We start from the raw sequence: 24881 nt of genomic DNA on the forward strand, positions 1-24881 counted from the left end.
ACTTTGAAACAGACGTGGCCGGGTGTGGTGATTCATGCTTGTAATCCTAGCACTTTGGGAGGCTGAGGTCGGCAGATTGCTTAAGCCCAGGAGTTCCAGACCAGCCTGGAACTGGTGAAACCCCATCTCTACTAAAAATACAAAAAGTAGCCTGGTGTGTGGCACATGCCTATAGTCCCAGTTACTTGAGGGGCTGAGGAATTCAAAGCTACAGTGAGCCAAGACTGTGCCACTTCACTCCTGCCTGCGTAACAAAGTGAGTCCCTGGGTCAAAAAAAAAAAAAAAAAAGTAAAAAGAAACAAAGATCGTAACAGCCCTTTCCCCAGATAAGCCCCTTTCTTGCCTGAGGACTGGACTGCCTTTGCAAAACTAACAAATAAGCCACAAGATTAGAAATTATGGTTTAGGCATCAATATTATAAAACCTAAGGTCAGTGCTTGAGATATTTTATAGACCCTGTCCTCGATGGTTGGCAGCACCCTGTTGGCAGTACCTAGATTGATAAACTGGCTCATCTGGTCTTGTGTTTTATCCGCACAACCAGTTCCTTGTGAATTAAACTCTTTCTCTATTGCAATTCCCCTTTCTTGATAAATTGGCTCTGTGTAGACAGTGGGCAAGGAGAACCCATTGGGCGGTTACAATTTCCTTGTACCAGGTACCAGGCCAGGTGAAGTTATAGAAATAATTTTCACAACGAATCTCCTGAGGTAGGTATTATCATCTGCATAATACTGATGCAGAAACCAGGCTTAGAGGGCTAAGTTACATCACACAGGCGATAAATTTGTCAGATCAGATACTTCTTTTTAATTAATTTTTTATTATTATACTTAAAGTTCTAGGGTACATGTGTACAACGTGCAGGTTTGTTACATAGGTATACATGTGCCATGTTGGTTTGCTGCCCCCATCAGCTCGTCATTTACATTAGGTATTTGTCCTAATGCTATCCTTCCCCTTGACCCTCACCCCCCGACAGGCCTCGGTGTGTGATGTTCTCCTCCCTGTGTCCATGTGTTCTCATTGTTCAACTCCCACTTATGAGTGAGAATATGCCCTTGTGATAGTTTACTGAGAATGGTTTCCAGCTTGACCCATGTCCCTGCAAAGGACATGAACTCATCCTTTTTTTATGGCTGCACAGTATTCCATGGTGTATATGTGCCACATTTTCTTAATCCAGTCTATTATTAATGGACATCTGGGTTGGTTCCAAGTCTTTGCTATTGTGAATAGTGCCACAATAAACATACATGTGCATGTGTCTTTATAGTAGCATGATTTATAATCCTTTGAATATATACCCAGGAATGCAGCCCAGTTATTTCTAACTCAAAGGTTCTATTCTTCCACTATACTTCGAGACAACCCTAGGTGTATTCCAGTTACAATAAATATAATTTTACATCCTGAATTTAATCCATCAACTTATTGGTATATTCCTGTTATTGATATTTCTTCATATATCTTAGCACTGCCCATGAGATTACATAAGCTTCACAATTGCCACTTGAGTTTCCTAATCTGTACTACTGGACATTTACTTTGTTACTGTTTTTTTCACCATTATAAATAATGCCATAATAAACATGTTTTGCTCATACATTCTCTTCAGCATAGATCATTTTCCTAAAAAATATTCCAGAAGTATGAATATTTTAATGGTTTCTGCCACGTATTTTCCAATTACTTTCCAAGAGGGAAGTACCAATTTACACCATCAGTGAGCCAGAAGTGTATATAAAGTTTCCCATATGCATGTCAATATGAGTAAAACACTTTTTTGCTTATACGTTCTCTTCAGCATGGTTCCTTTTCCTAAAAAATATTTCAGAAGTATGAATGAATATTTTAATGGTCTCTGCCACATATTTCCCAACTGGTTTCCAAGAGGGAAGTAGCAATTTACACCATCAGTGAGCACAGAAGTGTATATAAAGTTTCCCATATACATGCCAATATGAGTAAACCTATTTTTACCAAGTTAATAAATGAAAACTGGCCTTATTTACATTTCTTTGATTCTAAGGTCGAACATTTTTCCATGTTTATCCACCATACCTCCTCTTCTGGGAAGTGTCTGCTCATGTCCTTTGCCCATTTATTTTTATTTTTCTTGCGGACTCATATATATATATATATATATATATATATATATATATATATATTTTTTTTTTTTTTTTTTTTGACCGAGTCTTGCTCTGTCGCCCAGGCTGGAGTCCAGTGTTGCAATCTCAGCTTACTGTAACCTCCGACTCCAGGGTTTAAGCTATTCTCATGTCTCAGCCTCCCCAGTAGCTAAGACTACAGGCGTGTGTCAACAAACCAGGCTAATTTTTCTATTTTTAGTACAGATGGAGTTTCACCATGTTTGTCAGGCTGGTTTCTAACTCCTGGCCTCGAGCAATCCACCTGTGTTGGCCTCCCAAAATGCTGGGATTACAGGTGTGAGCCACTGTGCCTGGCCCATAAACTCTATGAATAAATACTTTAATGTCACATTTTTCCCAGACTCTTGTTTGCAATTCCTTTTGTTTCTTGATATGAAGTTTTTTTATAAATGCGCACATAATCTATCCCCTTTCTTTGTGACCTCTTTAATTGATTTGAAACCTGTCTTCCTTCCAGATATGGAATTTTATTTCCTTTAAGTTTTTTTATGTATGGAGTAATCTATGGCTTAATTAAAAAAAAATTTAATTCTTTAATCCATCTGGAATTTGTGTATGGTCAGAGTTGTAGGTCTAAATGTATTTTCCCTGACACTGCCAACCAGTTATCTTACTATTATTTATTAAATATAATGGTTTGTTTATAACACAAAAGGGAGAAGATGAGAATGTGAGAAAGTAAGGCCCTTAGAGAGGGAGAGTGGTCAAGCACCTGCAGAGGGATTAACCTTGAATGGGAAGGTCAACTCTTTTGTTTGCACTTGGCGGAGACAGGGAAAGGCTAGGGGTGGCAGCAGGTGGGTCTGCAGAGAGGAAAACAGACCTCTGCCTAGCAGCTTTGATTTTCCCTGACACACAAGGCAAGGGGCCCACTTCCCAAATTCTTCCCCGAGATACTGGACTTCAGGCTGAATATCCAGCAGAAACCACATAAAGGTTCTCGTCTTTGAGTCCTTGGAGGTTATATTCCCTGCTCTTCTGGAATCCTAGCAGCTCTAGCTTCCACCTCTCCTCCCTCCCTCCTCCCTCCCTCCTGCTGTTCTTCACTTTTTATCATGACATCCAGTCCCCCAACCTCCAGTCATGGGCATGACCCAACCAGATTCCTAGAACAGTATCATGTACATGCGTGCCACCTTCCTAACTCACAAAGCATGTCCCCCCTTGAACCTCACGACAGCCTGGGATGGAGGACAAGCAGACACCAAGTCCTGGGGGGATGAGCAGGGACTTGTTTGTGGAGACGCCAGGCCCCAGAACTTCAAGCACCCTCCTCTGCTCTACAGACTCTACCAGGCAGGCTCAGTCACTACAAGACACCTCTCTCCAGCATCTCTCACTCATTCCTGCATCCTCCCGCCTTCCCTACCTCTACCCTCGCAGTCCCAGCCTAGTGATCCCTTTTTCAGCTTCTGCTGGTGCTGCTGGAGAAAGCATAGGAGTTCAGGCTCCACAACCCCATGCTGTGTGACCCTCGGGCAGCTTACTTTAGCTTGCCAAGCCTTGTATACACTAGGGATTATAACAGAATCTAGGCCTTTGTGTTGTTGTGAGGACAGAGTGAGTTCATGCGTGCAAAGGGCTGAGGACAGCACCTAACACCAAAGTCAACAAATGTGGGCATGAAAACAGGGCTGGTGTGTCCTGCTGTAAGTTCGTGCTATCCCATCACCATTTCTTCATGGTGCTTTTATCCACCTCAGATGGATCCAGTCACAGCTCCTCTCCAAGGGCTCTTCTAAACCATTTTCACATGCTCACAACATTGCCCCAAAAAGGAACAATTCAAGAAGGAAAAACTTAGTCTCAGAAGCATAAACAACTTCAACCTGTCAAGCATCTGAGCAAGGGACACACAGGACACTGGGGAACAATTTTTGACCTCCACGCAGAGAGAACAACTGAGCCTCTACAGGAACCTGAGCCGCACCTTCCGCGTTTCCATGTTGCTGGGACCTCAGGAAGTCTGAGCACAGCAGTGTTCTCCCAGAAACGAGGACCAGCGCCGCGCTCGCCTATTCTCATCCCAAACATCTATATAACAATTCCTAGACAAACTCCCCCGGGGAAAAGAAGGGCAACGAAGCAAGCAAGAGGAAAAACAACCCAGAAACTTCTCATAGTAACCTAAAGTTTTTCTGTTTCTGAGACAGTGTCTCCCTCTGTTGCCCAGGCTGGAGTGCAGTGGCACAATCTGTACTCACTGCGACCTCCACCACCACAGTTCAAGCGATTCTCCTGCCTCAGCCACCCGAGTAACTGGGATCACAGACACGTGCCACCATGCTAGGATAATTTTTGTGTTTATTTTTTTTTAGTAAAGACGGGTTTTGCCATGTTGGCCAGGCTGGTCTCTAACTCTTGGCCTCCCAAAGTGCTGGGGTTAGTTATGAGCCACCGTGCCTGGCCTCTCAAAGTAATCTAAACTTTAAAATTTTTTTTCTATGGCATATTCTTTCCTTGTTTATTTTCCTTTTCAAAGGTTTCCTCTGAGTTTATAGGAAAGCTCACTTTGGCAATGTCAGTTTCTTCCAGGTAAGTAGTGAGAACACAGAGAAGAGACTTTGTTTCTTTGCTGGTCTGTGTTTGGGCAGAGAGGATATGTGTGGAACAGCCGTGGTGGGCCTCAGCGATGCTGGTGGAGGGTCCAAGTGAAAGTGCTGCCTGCCTCCACTTCAGAGGGAAAGCTACGGAGTCCTTCCCAGTGTTTGCCTCAAGGCCAAGCAGTCGCAGGGTGACCTTTTGATATCTGCTCCCCTGACAAGGGCTCTGAGCCTCATCTAAGGTAGAGGTGGGGAGGGAGGCAGGATGTGATGGACACAAATTTCCATACTCTTTTAATGGATCCACAAGTTTTGGAGAATCCACACTTCCAAAGGGGCTGAGCTCCGCCCCCATCTTGCTGATATCATTCATGCTATTATAAATCAAACAGCAACAGGGCATGATTAAACACATGGAGCCTGACCACACGTGGGCACAATCAAGGTCTCTTATTCCCTCCGTGACATTCATGTCCAACCACTACCATTTTTGCGCCGCCTGTATGTGTCCTGATTCTCTCATTCAGAGCACCTACAAAAAGTCAAACCGTCGAGTCAGCATCATTTTTAGTCCTTAAGAAACATGCTTTATAGTTTCCTATTTTCTTTTCTTTCTTTCTTTTTTTTTTTTTTTTTTTTTAAGACGGAGTTTCTCTCTTGTTGCCCAGGCTGGAGTGCAATGGCGCGATCTCGGCTCACTGCAACCTCCGCCTCCTGGGTTCAAGCGATTCTCCTGCCTCAGCCTCCCGAATAGCTGGGATTACAGGCGCATGCCACCAGCTCTGGCTAATTTTTGTATTTTTAGTAGAGATGGGGTTTCATCACATTGTTCAGGCTGGTCTCAAACTCCTGACCTCAGACGATCCGCCCGCCTCGGCCTCCCAAAGTGCTGGGATTACAGGCATAAGCCACCACGCCCGGCCTTAAAGTTTCTTATTTTCAACGAAAATCAAGTCCCCTCTTTTCACTTTTTATAAAAGGGAGCAGTAGTTTTCCTCCCATTTTTGTATGATGAAAGCCACTGCAGGCAAAGTCAGGAGAGCCACGTCAAGAAACAGGAGTGGGTGTTACGAGAAGCCCGGCATCTAATTGATTTTGCTCTTGCAATTACTTAACACAAACCATGCCTTATACAACCCATGAGACCAAAACAAACTTTTTTCTCTCAGGATTTCTCCCCTTTTAAATCATATTTCCACGAATCCTCTCAGATCATCCTTCCTCTTCAAGCCTAGAAAAATTCCAGTAACACGTCAGCGCGCCCGCCCGCCCGCTTCTGCCAATCTACTGGGCTTCCTCTTCCCTAAGACAGAAAAACCCATGCCAGAAACTCCTCTGGGTGCCCGCGAATAAAATAACTTGGCACGAGTGTGTTTCGCTTCCAACTTGGCGAGGGCGCTGCGGGTGTCCAGCGCTCTGGCCAAGGCCGGCCCCTCAGTCGCGCGCTTACCCTGCCGGGGCGAGGCGCGCGCGGTGGCCAAGGCGGCGCCGTCCGGCGCGCGGCTGAGGCTGTAGCTGCTGTAGCCGCTGTGCAGCGCGAACTTGCAGACGTTGCGGCCGCGCGCCGTACAGTTGAAGAGGTAGCAGCCGAGCACGGCTGCCGGGGGCGCGGGGCGCCGGGGCAGCTCCACCACGGCCACGGAGCAGCGCGGCTCGGAGCAGCAGGCCGCCACGCATTGCCGCCAGCCCCGCACGGCCGCCGGCGCCCGCAGGAAGCTGGCACCCGCCGCCAGGGAGTCCTTGGTGCGGATGATGGCGTCAGGCATTGCGCTGTAGCCGCCGCCGCCCGGGCCCGGGCAGTCCTCCTGGGGGCCGCCGCCCGCGCGCAGCTCCAGCTCCAGCTCCTCCTGAGGCCGCTCCTGCTGCAGCTGCCGGCGGAACTCCTCCAGCAGCTGCTCCACGCCAGACAGCTGCGCGTGCAGTTCGGACAGCGGCGCTGCGGGCTGCAAGGCCGCACGGCCGCTCGGCAGCCACAGGCAGAGCAGTAGCAGCCCGCGCAGCGCCCCGTGACGCGGAGGTCGCCGGCGCCGCGAGCCCGCGCTCTCCCGGGCGACGGAGGCCATGGCGGCGGGAGCCAAGGGCAGCGAGCCGAGGCGGGGCCGAGCGCGGGAGGAAGGCGGGGACGCGGGCGCGGGCGAGCGCGGGCCCTGGGCCCCTACTGCGCGGCCGCGGCTGGCTCTAGGCCCCGGCCTCACAGCGCGGCGCCCCCGGAACCCGGCTGCTCCCTCGAGGTCGCGGGCGCGCGGGCGCCGGCGGGAACCGCAGTAGCGGGAGACATAGTCGGCCCAGCCGGGCACCGCTCCTTGCCCTCGTCGGAGACTGCCCGGCGCCCTGCGCCTCTCCGCCCCGGCCTGCGGCGCGCTGGGTAGCGGCCGGTCGGCCTCGGTGCTGATCAGCACCAGGTGTGTGCGAACAGTGGCCGCGGCGGGGTGGAGCCTTGGTGAGCCCCGCCCCTCCGCGCGGCCCCGCCCCCGCGCGTCTCGCGCCGGCTCCTCCAGGGCTGGGAGAGCAGGCTCCGGGGAGGGCAGCCTCAGAACAACTTTGCTCCCGCGCTGCTGCCCAGCCAGGGCAGGGTTCATGTCTGGGCCCAGCAGGCTTTAGCAACCAACCAGACCTGGCCAGGGCGCCTGCCCACAGGGGCTTGGCATTCGGGGGAATGGGGGCAGTGAGAAGGGAGGGCCTCTCTTCAAATCCTCGTGACCCCAGGGACTACTCCAGAGAGGGGGCACGCGCACCTAGGACCACCGTAGCGCGTCATCAGTCCTTCACTTCCAGCGTCCCCGACTTTAAGCATCGTGTTCCCAAGATGTGCTTGGGTAGTACAAAGTGGGGCGGGGTTGGGGTGGCGGAGTCGGGGCCGGGTGGGGTGGGGATGGGAGGTACTGAAAGATGTTGAGTCTGTTTAAAAACACAAAAATCAAGCCTGGTGAGGTGGTACTCGCCTGTAAGTCCTGAGGCTGAATTGGGAGGATCGCTTGGACCCAGGAGTTCGAGACTGCAACGAGCTGTGATCACACGATTGTACTCCAGCCTGGGGGACAGAACAAGACCCTGTCTTTAAAAATAAAAACAAAACCCATAAATAGCAGTCGTCACATGCACTCAGTTTCCACAAATATAACTAAAAATCTGAACACAGCCAACATGGGGACCTGGGAGTAAGTAATACAGCCTGTGACAGAGAGGCCTCTAGCGGTTATATCACGTAAAACCTCGGGAGTTGTGCTTTAAATGACATAAGGAATAAGAAAATGTCCAACCCAGTGGGGGCTTCACCTTGGCGTTCTAGACTTCTGTGAGCAGCGTCTGCATCTTATTTCTGAATCAGTTTCTGTTGATTCATTTTTCTCCTGATTATGGATCGCATTTTCTTGCTTTTTAGCCTGTCCGGAAATTTTTGCCTGGATGCGCACATTGTAAATAGAACATTGTTAAGTGTCTGTATTTTTTAAGAGAGAAAGAATAAATAATTGGTGGGAAAATATCAGTCTCTGCTATGTGTTTATTATCTCCAAAGTTGACATTTAGGAACCCATTGCTTGCAGGTCCAGACCAGAGTAGGAGGTAAAATTAAAAGGTAGAAATAGAAAAGAAAGAAAAAAGCTCAATGTTACTTGCCATTCCATGAAAGGGAGAAATTATAAAGTTTTTGCAGGGGTATATTTGAGTGATTTTTGAGGCTAAAAGAAATGGCCTCTTAGCTCTAAAGGCTGTGTCTGGACTGTACCACTTCGGCCTGGAGATTCTTCCTCATATGGCATGCTCATCCCACACAACTGCAGTCATTGTAAGATGACCTTGAAGCAACATAATGCTTTTTATTTTTTATTTTTATTTTTTGCCATAGAACTTGGAGAGCTTGAGCAGGATTGTTATGAGGAGAAACTTTCACTAGTGATGAAAATGCTGACTGAGGGTATCATCAAACCCTCCAAGGACTAGTTGTTATATAAGTTATTAATATTAAAAATAACATGATAATATATATTAACTAAGAATTGTATATGATTTCAAAGTTTGCCAAACACTTTCACTTACATGATTTTATGTGCCTTCACAGAGACTTTGACCACCTCACTCCTGCCTTTGGGACAGTGAAAGAGAAGTCAGTATAGAGTGAGCCCTCGCTCACATGCTCCGTGGTAGGGAAGTGGACAGGGGAGAGGACAGCATTTCTCAGGGGCATTCATTTCTAAATCCCTCCAGCACCATCAAAGATTTTCCTGCATCTGTAACTTTACAATAGGTCTTTTTGGGAGAAATGGAAATTATTTAATGTTGTGTTTACCGTGAGCAGTGGTTATTTCTGGGCTGTGAGTTGCAAGTACTGAAGGGGAAATATTGACTTTTATAATTTATAAGACTTTATATCTGTTGAATTTTTTTTTACAATGAGCTTGTTGTAAATGATTTTCTATTTTTTAAAAATAAGTGTTGACATCTGCTTCAGCCAAGAGGGAGCAACAAGGACTGGACTTACTCTGTAAGCTGAAATGAAAAATACATGAAAAAAATGTATGGAACAATGGTTTTCAGACATTGGGCAACAGGCAATGCAGGGCCCGGGAGAAGGGAGACAAAGGAAGTGAACATGCTGCTTGCTCCAGCTTACTGCCTGGAGAGGGTTTCCAAGCTGCAATGCAGACAGGCGAACCCAAAGAGCCTCTGAATTGGAAAATAGAGCTGAGAATTCAGGGAGGCCAGGCTGGCTAGAGGACCAGAGAGGAGAGAGTGCAACGGAAGGAGGGAGCTCTGGAGATCTGCGCAGGGTTCCTCTGAGTCTTCAGCAGAATTTCGACCAGGTACATGCACGTGAGGAAACTTCCCAAGACAGAGAGGCAACCACTAGAAAAAAGCCGGCAGAAAAACTGCTGAGCTTGCACTGGCCAGGCAATAATTCATGTTCCCAACAGCCAGAGTGGAGAAACCTTGTGACACAAGAGGCATGAGTTTGAGTAGGAAGGGAAGGGATTATAGAGAAGCACATGAAAACTTTTGCAGGTGATAGGTGTGTTCATTACCTTGATGGTTTCACTGGTGAATACATAGATCAAAGTTCATCAAACTGTATGCTTTAAGTGGGTATAGTCAATTATATGTTAATAAGGCTATTTTTGAAAACCAAGTTTCATTGCACTGTGCATTATGATTTATCTTCTTCTACTTCTCTTTTCAGTTTTTTTCAGAAATAAACTATCTTTGTTTTAAAAGCCTAAACATCAAAACCTTATCAATGGATAGAAGAATTTTTATGTGAGGATGAAAATGTCAGGAAGATATGTTTCTGTTTTATAAGATAGATCATTAAGAGTAAGAGTGGATCAAATTGAGATTGGACTTTGTAGGTCAGTTTGTTGAATGTTGGAATGAGATGACGTGTATCTTAGCTGGGCTGCTGTAACAGAATACCACAGACTGGGAGGCTTCTAAACGACAGAAATGTATTCCTCACAATTCTAGAGTCTGGGAAGTTCAACATCATGGTGCTGGCAGACGCTGATGTCTCGTGAGGGCCCACTTCCTGGTTCATAGACAGCAGTCTTCTCACTGAGTCCTCACCTGGTGGGAGGGGTTAGGGAGCTCTCTGGGATTTTTTTTTTTTTTTTTGAGACGAAGTCTCGCTCTGTCACCCAGGCTGGAGTTCAGAGGCACAATCTCTGCTCACTGCAACCTCTGCCTCCTGGGTTCAAACGAGTCTCCTGCCTCAGCCTCCTGAGTTGCTGGGATTACAGGCGCACGCCACCACACCCGGCTAATTTTTGTATTTTTAGTCCAGACGGGGTTTCACCATGTTGGTCAGACTGGTCTCGAAATCATGACCTTATGATCTGGCTGCCTCCGCCTCCCAAAGTGCTATGATTTCAGGCATGAGGCACTGCGCCTGGCCTGGGATCTTTTTTATAAGAACACTAATCCCATTCATGAGGGCTCCACCTTCATGCCCTAATCATCTCCCAAAGTCTCCACCTCCAAATATCATCACATTAGGTTTCAACATAGGAATTTTGGGGGGGTTACAAACATCCAATCTATAGCAACACCCTAGTGACCATCGTTTTTTGTTGCCCTCCCCTCCCCACTACTGCCCATCTTAAATACGTTTACAGGCATCGAATAAGTTAAATCAGTGCATGTGAAGTGCTTAGAAGGGCATCTGACACATGGTAGAAGCTCAATAAATGGTAGTTGTTGTTGTTATTACAACAGAAATGAAGGACCTTTCCTAAGATTAGAAGTCATGAAACCACTTGAAGCCTGAACCTTCTCTACAACATCCCAGCTGAGTGGCTGTTGCACTAAGATTCTTCCTTCTCCATATCCCTTTCATGGAATCTGCTCTGTTCACATCCCTGAAAGGGGCAGCCCCAACCCCCAGGTGACCACACCCCCTGTTCACTCGGGACGGAATCAGTAATGAACACCTGGCTCAAGCACAGCCAATCAGATACTCTCTCCAAGGAATGTAAAAACAGAATTGAGAAACAAACTGACTCAGCAAATTGACTCAATAAACTGACTCAACAAATTGAGTCAGGGAGGGAAGTGTAGCTGGGAAGCCAGGTGAGCTCCAGGGGACATGGAAGGGGACGATAGCAAAGAGAAGCTGTTCAGCAGAGGGGGACAAACGGAACAGTGAAAAGAGGAAGTAGAGAACAGTGCATACATAGCCCTGAGGGAGGGAGTGAAGACAGGAGTTGCCTGACACTTTGTGGTCTCAAATCTCTCCCCTGAGCACGTACTTGGCCTTCTACCTGGAATTCCTCTCATGGAGTTCTTGCCTTGCCGCTCGGTGATCTAGGTTCGTCCTAGTTAAATCTCTGTGGATTGCAAACAACAGAAACTCATTTTAGATTGGTTTAAAGAAAAAATAGCTACCGTGTTTATGCACATGCACTCACAGGCAGGGAGGAAATGCAGCCAGGCCTTAGGAGGGCCTGGACCAGACACGGCAGAACCCTCAACAATCAGGCAGCTGGTCTCCCAGTTGCTGTTTCTCTCTTCTTGGGACCAAGTAGTCTGAGATCTCCACTTCTCTCTGCACATCTGATTCATGCTTCTCTCAGAGTCTGGAGTTTTCTGCCCTCCATGCACAGAGCCTGAGTCTATCTCACCTCACCTTCAGCAATGAACAGAAACTCACAACAGTGACCATCAGTACCAAGAGAGAGACTCTGATGAGTCCAGCTTGGTCCTGTGTCCACCCTAAACTGAGCTTAGTGTACAGAGACCATGAGGCACAAACAGGGCTACAAACATGGCCTTCCCTCTCCTCATTGAGGATGCAAACAGAGGCTGTTTTTAGAGGAAGGACGTGGTGTTAACTGAGGAAAATCCTGAGAAGTTGTCTTATGCATTGACTAAGGCAATGCCCCATGTCTGCTTGAACATGTTCATCAATTTTCATTTTAAATGTAAGAAACGCTTATAAAAAGTACTCTGCTACGACTACCAGGAACCATTCTGAGTTCCGCACAGTCACTTATTTACTTAAAACAACAATTACGCAGCACGTACTAGTATTACTCCCAATTCACAGGTAGGGAATGCAATATTTTGTTACTGAAACACCAGGGGCTCAGTTTAGGTTCCGTCGCTTGCAACACAGAAAGCCAATCACTGGATCAAGTATTTTTGGGGAAGAAGGCTTTCTTTGGTGCTGCCAAATAAAGATAAGTGGAGATAAGTCTAAAATCTTCAACCAACTTAAATTGGGGTGTATATAGTGGGGAAGGAGTGTAGCTACCCACAAGGAAACAGGAATTAAGGAGGGGTAAGGAAGAACAGTTGGTCAACAGGAAGCAGATGGTTGGTTAGGAAAACAGGAATTATGGAGGAGTAAAGAGAGGAATCTGGTGTCTCGTTATCTGGATGTGGGGATGTGAGTTTCACTTCCTCAATATTATCTGGAAGTCGGAGGGTTTCCTGAAAAAGGGATTCAGATAAGACAAATGTAAGTTGTAAGCATTAAGAAAAGCAGGGTCCATTTCTAGCTTTAATAGGAAAAAAAATGGCAAACATCAGTTCTCAGGGGAAATTGAGCTAGTTTCACCTTCACACACCAAAGCTCCTTCCATCTTTGGGCAACTCTTACTATTCATTAGAATATTTTCCTTATATTCAGTTACAATCTGTTTTGTAGCTTCCAAGTATCTGTCCCAGTTCCTTCTCTTGGGACCACTCAGAGCAACCTATACCTACTCCCAAGTGATAGTCCTTTAAATAATTTTAAAATGCCATTGAAGCTCAGGCAACTCAGCCTGCTTAGTACAGCACAGTGTTGAGTGTGGCTTATGACAGCAGTGTCCAACACCTGCTGGCTGTGTGACTTTGGGCAAGTCACCCACCCTCTTCAAGCACCAGATCACCCCTCCATAATATAGGAATAATTGCCTCACCTTGCTTCCCACAAGTGTGGTGAGGATTAAGTGAAACACAGCACATAAAGCACTTGGCACAATGGCGAGTGCGCTAAAGGCTCCTAAGTGTTGGCTGGGATCGTCCTCTCTCAGCTCATCGATTCATCACATCGTGAGGCTTGCAGATCTCCATCTGTCATCTAACCTGTCTTCTATCCCACCTGGCTTTGTTATTGTTGCGTTTTTCAGCATTACTGAGGTATAACTGACAAATAAAAATCGTAGGCTGGAGAAGTGGCTCACGCCTGTAATTCCAGCACTTTGGGAGGCTGAGGCGGGCAAATCACGAGGTCAGGAGTTCAAGACCAGCCTGGTCAATGCGGTGAAATCCCATCTCTACTAAAAATACAAAAAAAAAAAAATTAGCTGGGCATAATGGCTGGCACCTGTAATCCCAGCTACTTGGGAGGCTGAGGCAGGAGAATCGCTTGAACCTGGGAGGCCCAGATTATAGTGAGCTGAGATGGTGCCACTGCACTCCAGCTGGGCAACAGAGTGAGACTCCATCTCAAAAAAAAAAAAACTGTATTTATTCGATGTATATGACATGATCATTTTACGTACATATACATTGTGTATGATTACCACAATCACATTAATGAACATATCCATCACCACACATAGTTACCATTGTGTGTGTTGTGTGTTTGGTGAAGGTACTTAAGGTCTACTCTTTTAGCAAATTTCAAGTAAAAAATACAGTATTATTAACTATAGTCACCATGCTGTACATTAGATCCAACTTACACATCTTATAACTGAAAGTTTGACCAACTTTAAAGTTTGACCCTTTGAGCAACATCTCTCCCAGCCCCTAACAATGACCATTCTATTCTCTGCTTAAGTTTGACTTTTTAGATTCCACATGCAAGAAAAATCATATAATATTTTATTTTGATGTCTAGCTTACCTAAGTAGCATAATGTCCTAATGTTCTCCAGATTCACCCGTATTGTCACAAATGGCAGGATTTCCTCCTTTTTATGGCTGAAAAATATCCATTGCATATCTAGCTATATCTATATCTATCTGTGTATCTATATCACATTTTCTTAATTGGCCTGTCAGTGAACACTTAGGTTGTTTCCATATCTTGGCTATTGTGAACAGTGCTGCAATAAACATGGGGGTACAGATATCTCTTGGAGATACTGCTTTCAGTTCCTTTGGATACATACCTGGAAGTGGGATTGCTGGGTCATATGTTAGCTCCGTTTCTAATAGAACTTTTTTTTGTACTGTTTTCCATAATGGCTATACCAATTTACATTCCCACTGACAGTGTGCAAGGGTTCTCTTTTCTCCACACACTCACCAACACTTGTTATTTCTCGTGTTTTTTTTAAAATGACAACACCACTTTAATAGATGCAAGGTGATATCTCATTGTGATTTTGATTTGCATTTCCCTGATTATTAATAATGTGGAGCACAGTTTTATGTATTTGTCACCCACTTGTATGTTTTCTTTGAATAAAATCTCTATTCGTGTCCTTTGCCAGTTTTTAAAAATCAGGTTTTGTTTTTGTTTTTGCTATTGAGTTGTATGAGTTCTTTCTGTGTTAAAGATGAACATTGGATATTAATTCTTTATCAGATACATGGTTTGCAAGTATTTTCTCCCATTTTGTGGGTTGCCTTTCCACTCTGTTGATTGTTTCCTTTATTGTGCAGGAGGTTTTTAGTTTGATACAGTCCCAGTTGTTTATTTTTGCTTTTGTGTGCTTCTGGTGTCACATCAAGAAAATTATTACCAAGACCAATGTTAAGAAGCTTTTTCCCTATGTTTTCTTCTAGTAGTTTCAGTTTCAGGTCTTACATTTAAATCTTAATACATTTTGGGTTAACTTTTGTATAGGTTGTAAGGTAAAGGTCCAATTTCATTCTTTGGATGTGGTTACCATGTATTCTCAATACCATTGACTGAAGAGACTATCCTTTCCCTATTGCATATTCTTGACACCCTTGTCAAAGATTAGTTGACCATATATGTGTGGGGTTATTTCTGGGCTCTCTATTCTGTTCCACTATTGGTCTATATGTCTGCATTGATGCCAGTACCATACTGTTTTGATTACTATAGCTTTGTAATATAATTTGAAATCAAGAAGTGTGATGTCTCCAGTTTTGTTCTTCTTTCTCAAATTGCTTTGGCTATTTGAGTTCGTTTGTGGTTCCATTTTTTTTTTTTTTTTTTTTTTTGAGATGGAGTTGTGCTCTGTCACCTAGGCTGGAGTTCATGGTATAATCTTAGGTCACTGCAACCTCTGCCTTCTGGGTTCAAGTGATCCTTCTGCCTCAGCCTCCCGAGTATCTGGGACTACAGGCGTGCACCACCACACCTGGCTAATTTTTGTATTTTTAGTAGAGACGTATATTATATGATCATCTCAACAGACGTATAATGGGATTTCACCATGTTGGCCAGGCTGGTCTTGAACTCCTGACCTCAGGTGACCAGCCCACCTCGGCCTCCCAAAGTGCTGGGAGTATAGTCATAAGCTACTGCGCCTAGCCTTGTGGTTCCATTTGAATTTTACAATTGTATTTTCTATTTCTGTGAAAAATGTCATTGGAATTTTGATAGGGATTGTATTGAACCTGTAAAATATTTTGTATAGTATGGACATTGGAACAATATTAATTCTTCCAATCCATGAACACAGGATAGCTTTCCTTTTATTTGTGTCTACTTTAATTTCTTTCATCAATGTCTATATTTTTCAGTGTACAGAGCTTTTACTTCCTTGGTTAAATTTATTCCTAAGTATTTTATGCTTTTAGATGCAATTATAAATGTGTCTTAATTTATTTTTTAGATAACATATTGTTAGTGTACTGAAATCCAACTGATTTTTGTATGTTGATTTTGTATCCCACAACTTTGTTGTATAAATTAACTTATTTATTTTTGAGACAGGGTCACTCTGTCACCCAGGCTGGAGTGCAGTGGTACAATCATGGCTCACTGCAGCCTTGACTTCCTGGGCTCATGTGATCCTCCCATTTTTAGCCTCCTGAGAATGAGGGTCTCACTATATTGCCCAGGCGGGTCTCAAACTCCTAGCCTGAAGCAATCCTTCTGCCTCAGCCCTCCAAAGTACTGGGATTACAGTTGTGAGCCACCATGCCTGGCCTACTGAATTTATTTATTAGTTCTAATGGTTTGGGGGAGTAGTTTTTAGAGTTTTCTATATATAAGATCACGTCATATGCAAACAAAGACAATTTAACTTTTTCCTTTCTCTTCTGAATATTTTATTTTCTTTTCTTGCCTAATTGCTCTGGCTAGGACTTCTAATACTTTCTGGAATAGAAACACTGAGAGTGGGCATTCTTGTCTTTTTCCTGATTTTTTGGGGAAAGCTTTCAGGTTTTCACCATTGAGTATGATGTTAGCTGTGGGCTTGTTGTATACAGTCTTTATTATGTTGAGATACATTTCTTCTACATCTAATTTGTGGAGAGTTTTTATTATAAAAAGATGCTAAATTTTGTCAAATGCTTTTTCTATGTCTGTTGAGATGATCGTATAATTTTTATCCTTCATTATGTTAATATGGTATGTCACATTTATTGCTTTGCATGTTGAACCATTCTTGCATCCCAGGGATAAATCCCACTTGATCATGGTGTATGGTGCTGTTGAATTCAGTTTGCTGATATTTTGTTGAGAATGTTTGCATCTGTGATCACTGGGGATATTGGCCTGTAATTTTCTTTTCTTATATTTTTCTTATCTGGCTTTGGTGTGAGGGTAATGCTGGCCTTGTAAAAGGAGTTTGGGAGTGCTCCATCCCCTTCATTTTTTTTGGAAGAGTTTGAGAAAAATAGATGTTATTTCTTCTTTAAATGTCTTGTGGAATTTACTCATGAAGCCATCTGACCCTGGCCTTTTCTTCGTGAGGAGATTTTTGATTGTTGATTCAATCTCCTTACTCACTAATTGTCTGTTCTGGTTTTCTTTCTTCATGATGCAGTCTTGATAGGTTATGTTTCTAGCAATTTATCCATTTCTTTTAGATTATCCAATTTGTGGGTGCACAATTGTTTATAGTAGTCTCTTATGATCTTTTGTCTTTCTGTGATATCAACCGTAATGTCTTTCTTTCATTTATAATTTTAATCATTTGAGTCTTCTCTGTTTTTCTTCGTTAGCCTACGTTTGTCAATTTTATCTTTCAAAAAACCAACTCTTAGTTTCGTTTATCTCTTCTATTGTTTTTCTAGTGTCATATTCATTGATTTCCGCTTTAATTTTTATTATTTCCTTCCTTCTGCTGACTATCAACTTAGTTTGCTTTTTTTTTCTAGTTCCTTGGGGTTTAAAGTTACATTATTTGAGATCTTCCTTTTTTCTTTTGTTATTATTTATTTATTAGACTTAATGTTCTGCTGAATCTTTTTTAATCTAGGCATTTATTGCCATAAACACCTGTCTTAGTCTGTTTTGTGCTGCTATAACAAATACCTGAGATTGGGTCATTTATAAATACCATAAATTTATTTTCTCACAATTCTAGAAACTGAGAAGTTGAAGATCAAGGCCCTGGCATTTGGTGTCTAGTGATGGCCTTCTTGCTGCATCCCCACATGGTGGAAGGCAGAAGTGCAAGCTGGCCAAATGGTACATGAAACCTCTTTTATAAGAGTAGTAATCCCATCGAGGTGGGAGGAGCCCTCATGACCTAATCAACTCTTAAAGGCCCACCTCTTAACACTATCACATTGGTAACACCTGAATTTTGGAGAGAACACATCCAGACAATAGCAACATCCTTCTTAGAACTGCTTTTACTGCATCACATAAGTGTTAGCATGTTGTGGTTACATTTTGTTTGTCTCAAGATACTTTTTGCTCACCTGGCTTTGTATCCTCTATAAACTGATGATCCTGCCTTCTATGTCTTCATCCAAGAAATCCATGTAAAATATGGACTGTGAGAAGGCCAAGGGGAGAGCCTTGAGACACTTCATTAAAGACTTATGCCAACATTGATATCAATTCATTAATTTGAATCCTCTGACTATGATTATTAGCTTATTTTATTTTAATTTTTTTTTGAGATTGAGTTTCGCTCTTGTTGCCTAGGTGTGCAATGGCGTAATCTCGTCTCACAGCAACCTCTGCCTCCCAGGTTCAAGCAGTTCTCCTGCGTTAACCTCCCCCAAGTAGCTGAGATTACAGGCATGCGCCACTATGCCAGGCTAATTTTGTATTTTTAGTAGAGACAGGGTTTCTCCATGTTGGTCAGGCTGGTCTCAAACTCCCGACCTCAGGTGATCCGCCTGCCTCGGCCTCCCAAAGTGCTGGGATTATAGGCATGAGTCACCGTGCCCGGTGATTATTAGTTTATTATTTCACCCAGTTGCCCTTATCCAGCCCATGTATTTCCATCTTCTCCACAAACATATGCAAAATTGTCGAAAATCTTGGAGTTGAGGTTATTGTATTCTCATACTTGCCAATTTATAACAACAATTTAAAAAATAAAAATATACTGGGGAATTTAGTAAGCAATTTAAGCTTCTGATGACCATTGTTTTTTTGTCAGAATTTTCCAGATAGGCCCTCAAAAACTGTTGCTAGAATCTTGTACAGGATTGATATCGGACTGATATAGTCTTTGCAAAATAAACTGTACTCCCCTCTTGATGTTTGGATAACTTTTGCCCATTTCTGTAGTCTAGACACCTTTGTTAATGTCCATAATCTCTCAAAGGTCACAAACAATGGTCCAGTCCTCTCATTTGCAAATTGGTGTCTGGGACTGTCATTCATGTAGATCAGGAAACCTGGGCTCACCGAGAGCAGTTACGACTCCCTGATGTTCATTCCTCCCCTAACTAGTGTTTGTTCTCCCTGGTTAGTCTGAAAATCATTCCCTTTGCCAAAAAAGAAATACTCAATGCCCAAGCACCAAAGTTTCCATGGCACCTATAAAATACTGGAAGCTGACAGTATTTCTGATTGAATAGGTGATAGGAAAGGGGTAGGGGCCAGACACAGGAAAGTACTGGAGAGAAAGAAATAAAACTGTTTCTCTTTTCAGATGACATGAACGACTGTGCCCATAGTAAAGCTTTGTCTGCTAAATCCAACATCTGGATTAGTTCAGAGTTTGTTTTTATTGACTGCTTTTTTTCTTGAGCAACATTTTCTTGCTACTTTGCGGGTTGCACTGATGATTTTTGCTTTTTAAAGAAAACAAAACTAAACAACCATTCCAAAGCTTAATAGTTTAAAACAACAAGTGTTTTATGGGTTCCCATCGATTCTGTGGGTCAGGAAATTTGGAGAGGGTACAATAAGTATTGTCTGTCTCTGTTCCATGGCTGGAAAGACAAGAAAGTGGTGACTCAATTCTTGGTAGAATGACATAGAGATTCCTTTACTAGCATGTCTGATGCCTGGGTTAGGATGATTTGATGTCTAGGCCCACTGACTTTACTACCAACATGTGGCTTGGCTTTCTCACACCATTGGCCTGAGTGGTCCGACCTAAACATCTCCCAAAAGGCCTCACATCCCAACACTGTTGCGCTGGGGATTAAGTTTCTGACACACGAATTTTGGGGGACACATCCAGACTATAGCACCCACCGAGAGTCAAGGGGTAAAGACAGAGATTCTACCTCTTGATGGGAAGTGTGTCAAAGAATTGGCAGCCATTTTACAAAACCGCCATACTGTCCAGAGATTTTTCATTATTATATCTTGACTCATTGATAACACATTGCAGAAACTTTGGATTCTGTTATTTTCCTCTGAACTGTGTTGATTTTTGTTCCAGTAGGCAATTCAATGATCTGTTAACCATCCTGATCTTTAGAAGGCTTGGTTTTATGCTCTATTAGGTAGATGTGTGGAAAGTCCACGCAGTTCCTATGACCTTCTAAATGCAACCTCAAAACTCTGTCTCCCCTGCTCATCTTGACAGGGATTGATTTTAAGCTTTGTTGCGTAGATCTCACTCTGAGACGTGACCCTTATTTCTAAGCTATGGCCTTAGGATGTTCATGGTGTTAATAAAGTATTAACAATATCTCTCCTCTCTGGCTGGGCTGGCCCCCAATGTCCTGCAACACGGCTCTGCCTCTACTATCTCTGTTTCAACCCCATAGCAGTGGTTCTCTGGCAAACTTCAGGAGGTCTCACTCTGAGCAAGCACTACTTGGCCAAGGACTCCCCCCACAGACTTCTGCCCTTCCTCTCCACTTGGCAATTCCCTCTTTGGTGACCTGTCCTGCAGATTCCAGTCACTTCAGCTGCCCCAATCTCTGATCTCTGCCTTCTATGCTAGTGAGGCCCCTGTGCTGTGCTTGGACTTCAGCTCATAGCGAAATGGGGAACTGTCCCCAGCAGACAGTTGTAGGGCTCACCATAGGAATGTCCCCTCTCTCAAGGATAGCAGTCTTGCACTGTCTGTTGTCCACTGCCTGACAATAGCTGCCTATTTTCTTTATTCCTGGGATGCAAGGTGGTTTAACATATGCAAAGTAATAAATATGATTCACCACATCAGCAGAATTAAAAGCAAAAACCATATGATCATCTCAATAGATGCAGAAAAAGCTTTCAATAAAATCCAACATACCTTCATGGCAAAAACTCTCAACAAACTAGTCACTGAAGGAACATACCTCAAAATAATAAGAGCTGTCTATGACAAACCCACAGCCAACATCATACTGAATGGGCAAAAGCTGGAAACATTCCCCTTAAGAACAGCAACAAGACAAGGATGCCCACTCTCACCACTTCTATTCAACATAGTACTGGCAGTTCCAGCCACAGCAGTCAGGCAAGAGAAACAAAGAAAAGATATACAAATAGGAAAAGAAGTCAAGCTGTCACGCTTCACTGTCGATATGATAATAACTAGAAAACCTTAAAGACTCTGCCACAAGGCTCCTAGAACTGATAAATGATTTCAGTAAAGTTTCAGGATACAAAATCAATGTATACAAATTAGTTATTCCATACACCTATAATGTTCAAGCTGAGAGCCAAATCAAGAATGCAATCCCATTTACAACACACACACACTCACACACACGCCCCTAGAAGTACACCTAACCAAGGAGATGAAAGATCTCTACAGGGATAACTGCAAAATCCTGCTGAAAGAAATCATAGATGACACAAGCAAATGGAAGAACGTTCCGTGCTCATAGGTTGGAAGAATCAGTACCGTTAAAATGGCCATACTGCCCGAAGCAATCTACAGATTCAATGCTATTCCTATCAAACTTCCAATGTTATTTTTCACACAATTAGAAAAAACTATTCTAAACCCCATATGGAACTGAAAAACAGCCCATTAGCCAAAGCAATCCTAAGCCAAAAAAAAAAAAAAAAAAAAAAAAAGGAGCGGCATCACATCACCTGACTTCAATCACATCACCTGACATCAAGCTATCCTATAAGGCTACGGTAACCAAAACAACATGGTACTGGTACATAGTGAGAACATGCAGTATTTAGTTTTCTGTTCCTGCATAATTCACTTAGGATAATGGCTGGAACAGAATAGAGAACCCAGAAATAAAGCTGCACATCTGCAGCCATCTGATCTTTGACAAAACTGACACAAATAAGCAATGGGAAAAGGTGTTCCCTATTCAATAAATGGTGCTGGGATAGCTGGATATTTATATGCAGAAAAATGAGACTGGACCCTTAACTTTCACTATATACAAAAATCAACTCAAGATAGATTGAATATTTATTTATTTTTTATTTTTTGAGAAGGAGTCTTGCTCTTGTCACCCAGGCTAGAGTGCAGTGGCATGATCTCAGCTCACTGCAACCTCTGCCTCCTGGGTTCAAGCCATTCTCCTGCCTCAGTCTCTCGAGTAGCTGGGATTACAGATGCCTGCCACCACACCCAACTAATTTTTGTATTTTTAGTAGAGACTGGGTTTCACCATGTTGCCCAGGCTGGTCTTGAACACCTGACCTCAGGTGATCCACCTGCCTCAGCCTCCTAAAGTACTGGGATTACAGGCGAGGGTCACCACACCCAGTCAGATTGGAGATTTAAATATATGACCTCAAACTATAAGAATCCTAGAAGAAATTTTCAGAAATACCATTCTGGACATTGGCCTTGGGAAAGTCAAAAGCAATTGTGACAAAACCAAAAGTTGAAAAGTGAGACCTAATTAAACTAAAGAGCTTCTGCAGGGCAAAAAACAAAAAAACAAAAAAAAACTGTCAACAGAGTAAACAGACAACCTACAGAATGGGAGAACATATTTGCAAACTATGCAGCCAACAAAGGTCTAATATCCAGAATCTGTAAGAAACTTAAACAATTCAACAAGCAAAAACCAAATAACCCCATGAAAAAGTGGGCAAAGAACAGGAACAGACACTTCTCAAAAGAAGACATACAAAGTGGCCAACAAACATGAAAAAATTCTCAGCATCACTAATCATCAGAGAAATGCAAAACAAAACTACAGTGAGATACCATCTCACACCAGCCAGAATGGTGATTATTAAAAAGTCAAAAATTAGGTGGATTGCTGGACAGATCCGTCACGGAGAAGAGAGGAGAGTAGCGGACCACCGAGTAAGTTTCTAAAATGATGCTCACACTAGTTATCCTGTTGAAAGAGGGGACTGATAGCTCCCAAGGCATCCCCCAGCTTGTGAATAACCTCAGTGCCTGCCAGGTGATTGCCAAGGCTGTAAGAGCCACCCTGGGTGCCTGTGGCGTGGACAAGCTTATTGTGGATGGCGGAGGCAAAGCAACAATATCTAACGATATGGCCACAATTCTGAAACTTCTTCGTGTTGTCCATCCTGCAGCAAAGACTTTAGTGGACATTGCCAAATCCCAAGACACTGAGGTCGGTGATGGCACCATCTCAGTGACCTTGCTGGCTGCAGTTTCTGACGCAGGTGAAAGTGTAGGTGAAGGGTGGTTTACACCCTCAGCTCATCATTCGAGCTGTCTGCGCAGCCATCCAGTTGTTAGTTAACACGATGAAAGAGATTGCTGTGACTGTGAAGAAGGCAGATAAAGTGGAGTAGAGGAAGCTGCTGGAGTAGTGTGCCAGGACCACTCTGAGCTCCAACTGATCTCGCAGCAGAAAGCTTTCTTTGCTAAGGTGGTGGTGGATGCAGTGATGATGTGTGATGATTTGCTGCAGCTTAAAATGATTCGAATCAAGAAGGTACAGGGTGGAGCCCAGCTGGTGTTGCATTTAAGAAGACTTTCTCTTATGCTAGGTTTAAAATGCAACACCCCCCAAAAATACCAAAATCCCTAGATTGCCCTTTTGAATGTCGAGCTCGTGTTGAAAGCTGAGAAAGATAATGCTTAGATAAAAATCCACACAGTTGAGGATTATCAGGCGATTGTTGATGCCGAGTGGAACATTCTCTATGACAAGTTAGAGAGAATCAATCATTCTGGAGCCAAAGTTGTCTTGTCCAAACTCCCCACTGGGGATGTGGCCACCCAGTACTTTGCTGACAGGAACATGTTCTGTGCTGGCCAAGTACCTGAGGAGAATCTGAAGAGGACGATGATGGCCTGTGGAGGCTCAATCCAGACCAGTACGAATGCTTTCTTAGCAGATGTGCTGGGTCGATGCCAGGTGTTTGAAGAGACCCAGATTAAAGGTGAGAGGTACAACTTTTTTACTGGCTGCCTCAAAGCCGAGACATGCACCTTCATCCTCCATGGCGGTAGAGAGCAGTTTATGGAGGAGACAGAGCGGTCCCTGTGTGATGCCATCATGATCATCAGGAGGGCCATTGGGAATGAGTCAGTGGTGGCTGGTGGCAGGGCCATTGAGAGGGAGTTCTCCAAGTACCTCCAGGTTTCCTCAAGGACTATTCCAGGAAAACAACAGCTGTTGATTGGGGCATATGCCAAGGCCTTGGAGATTGTCTCATTCCAGCTGTACAACAATGCTGGCTTTGGGGCCACAAAGATTCTCAACAAGCTGCAGGCACGGCATGCCCAGGGGCACATGATATGAGGTGGACATCAACAATGAGGACATTGCTGACAACTTTGAGGCCTTCGTGTGGGAGCCAGCTTTGGTATGGATCAATGCCCTGGCAGTGGCCTCTTAGGCTGCGTGCCTGATCGTGTCTGTGGATGAAACCATCAAGAACCCCGACTGACTGTGGATGCTCCCCCAGCAGCTAGCTGGGGTCGTGGTCGCAGCCGCCCCCATTGAGAGGCACCCCGCCTATCACATGACTGGCTGGCAGGCTGGCTGCAGGGTGTGCTTACTCTCCTTGGTTTGGTTAATAGACTTTACAAGGAAGGGGTAGTCACTGACCCACTCTGTTCTCACTGGAGGCTATTTAAATAAAACTTGAGACTTTGGGGGGAAAAGTCAAAAAATAGCATATGGGTGATGAGGCTACAGAGAAAAGGGAACGCTTTACACTGCTGGTGAAAATGTAAAATAGTTTAGCTACTGCAGAAAGCAGTTCAGAGGTTTCTCAAAGAACTTAAAACAGAACTGCCATTTGACCCAGCGATTTCACTACTGGGCATATAACCAAAGGAAAAGAAATCATTCTAGCAAAAAGACACACATGCTTACATGTTCATTGCAGCACTATTCACAACAGCAGACATAGCATCAACCTAGGTGCCCATCAATTGTGGACTGGATAAAGGAAATGTGGCACATATACACCATGGAATACTATGCAGCCATAAAAAAGAACAAAATTGTGTCCTTTGGATCAACATGGATGCAACTGGA

General features: G+C 43.9%; 1 protein-coding gene and 1 pseudogene across 2 annotated transcripts in view; one reads left to right on the forward strand and one right to left on the reverse strand.

The window, feature by feature from the left end:
• Positions 1–7136, reverse strand: part of LRP11 (LDL receptor related protein 11) — a 52854-nt gene extending 45718 nt beyond the window's left edge. The window contains exon 1 of one of the 2 annotated variants that reach the window (XM_024248412.3): positions 6170–7136. In XM_024248412.3, the coding sequence (XP_024104180.1) occupies positions 6170–6782 (613 nt within the window). In that variant the 5' untranslated portion in view covers positions 6783–7136. The remainder of the gene's footprint in view (positions 1–6169) is intronic. The other variant, XM_054558297.2, reaches the window with a different exon arrangement.
• A 15594-nt stretch (positions 7137–22730) lies between these two features.
• LOC100432009 (T-complex protein 1 subunit eta-like) lies at positions 22731–24341 on the forward strand (annotated as a pseudogene).
• Positions 24342–24881: the final 540 nt, after the last annotated feature.

This window comes from Pongo abelii, chromosome 5 (genome assembly GCF_028885655.2).
Source record: "Pongo abelii isolate AG06213 chromosome 5, NHGRI_mPonAbe1-v2.0_pri, whole genome shotgun sequence".
Lineage (NCBI taxonomy): Eukaryota > Metazoa > Chordata > Mammalia > Primates > Hominidae > Pongo > Pongo abelii.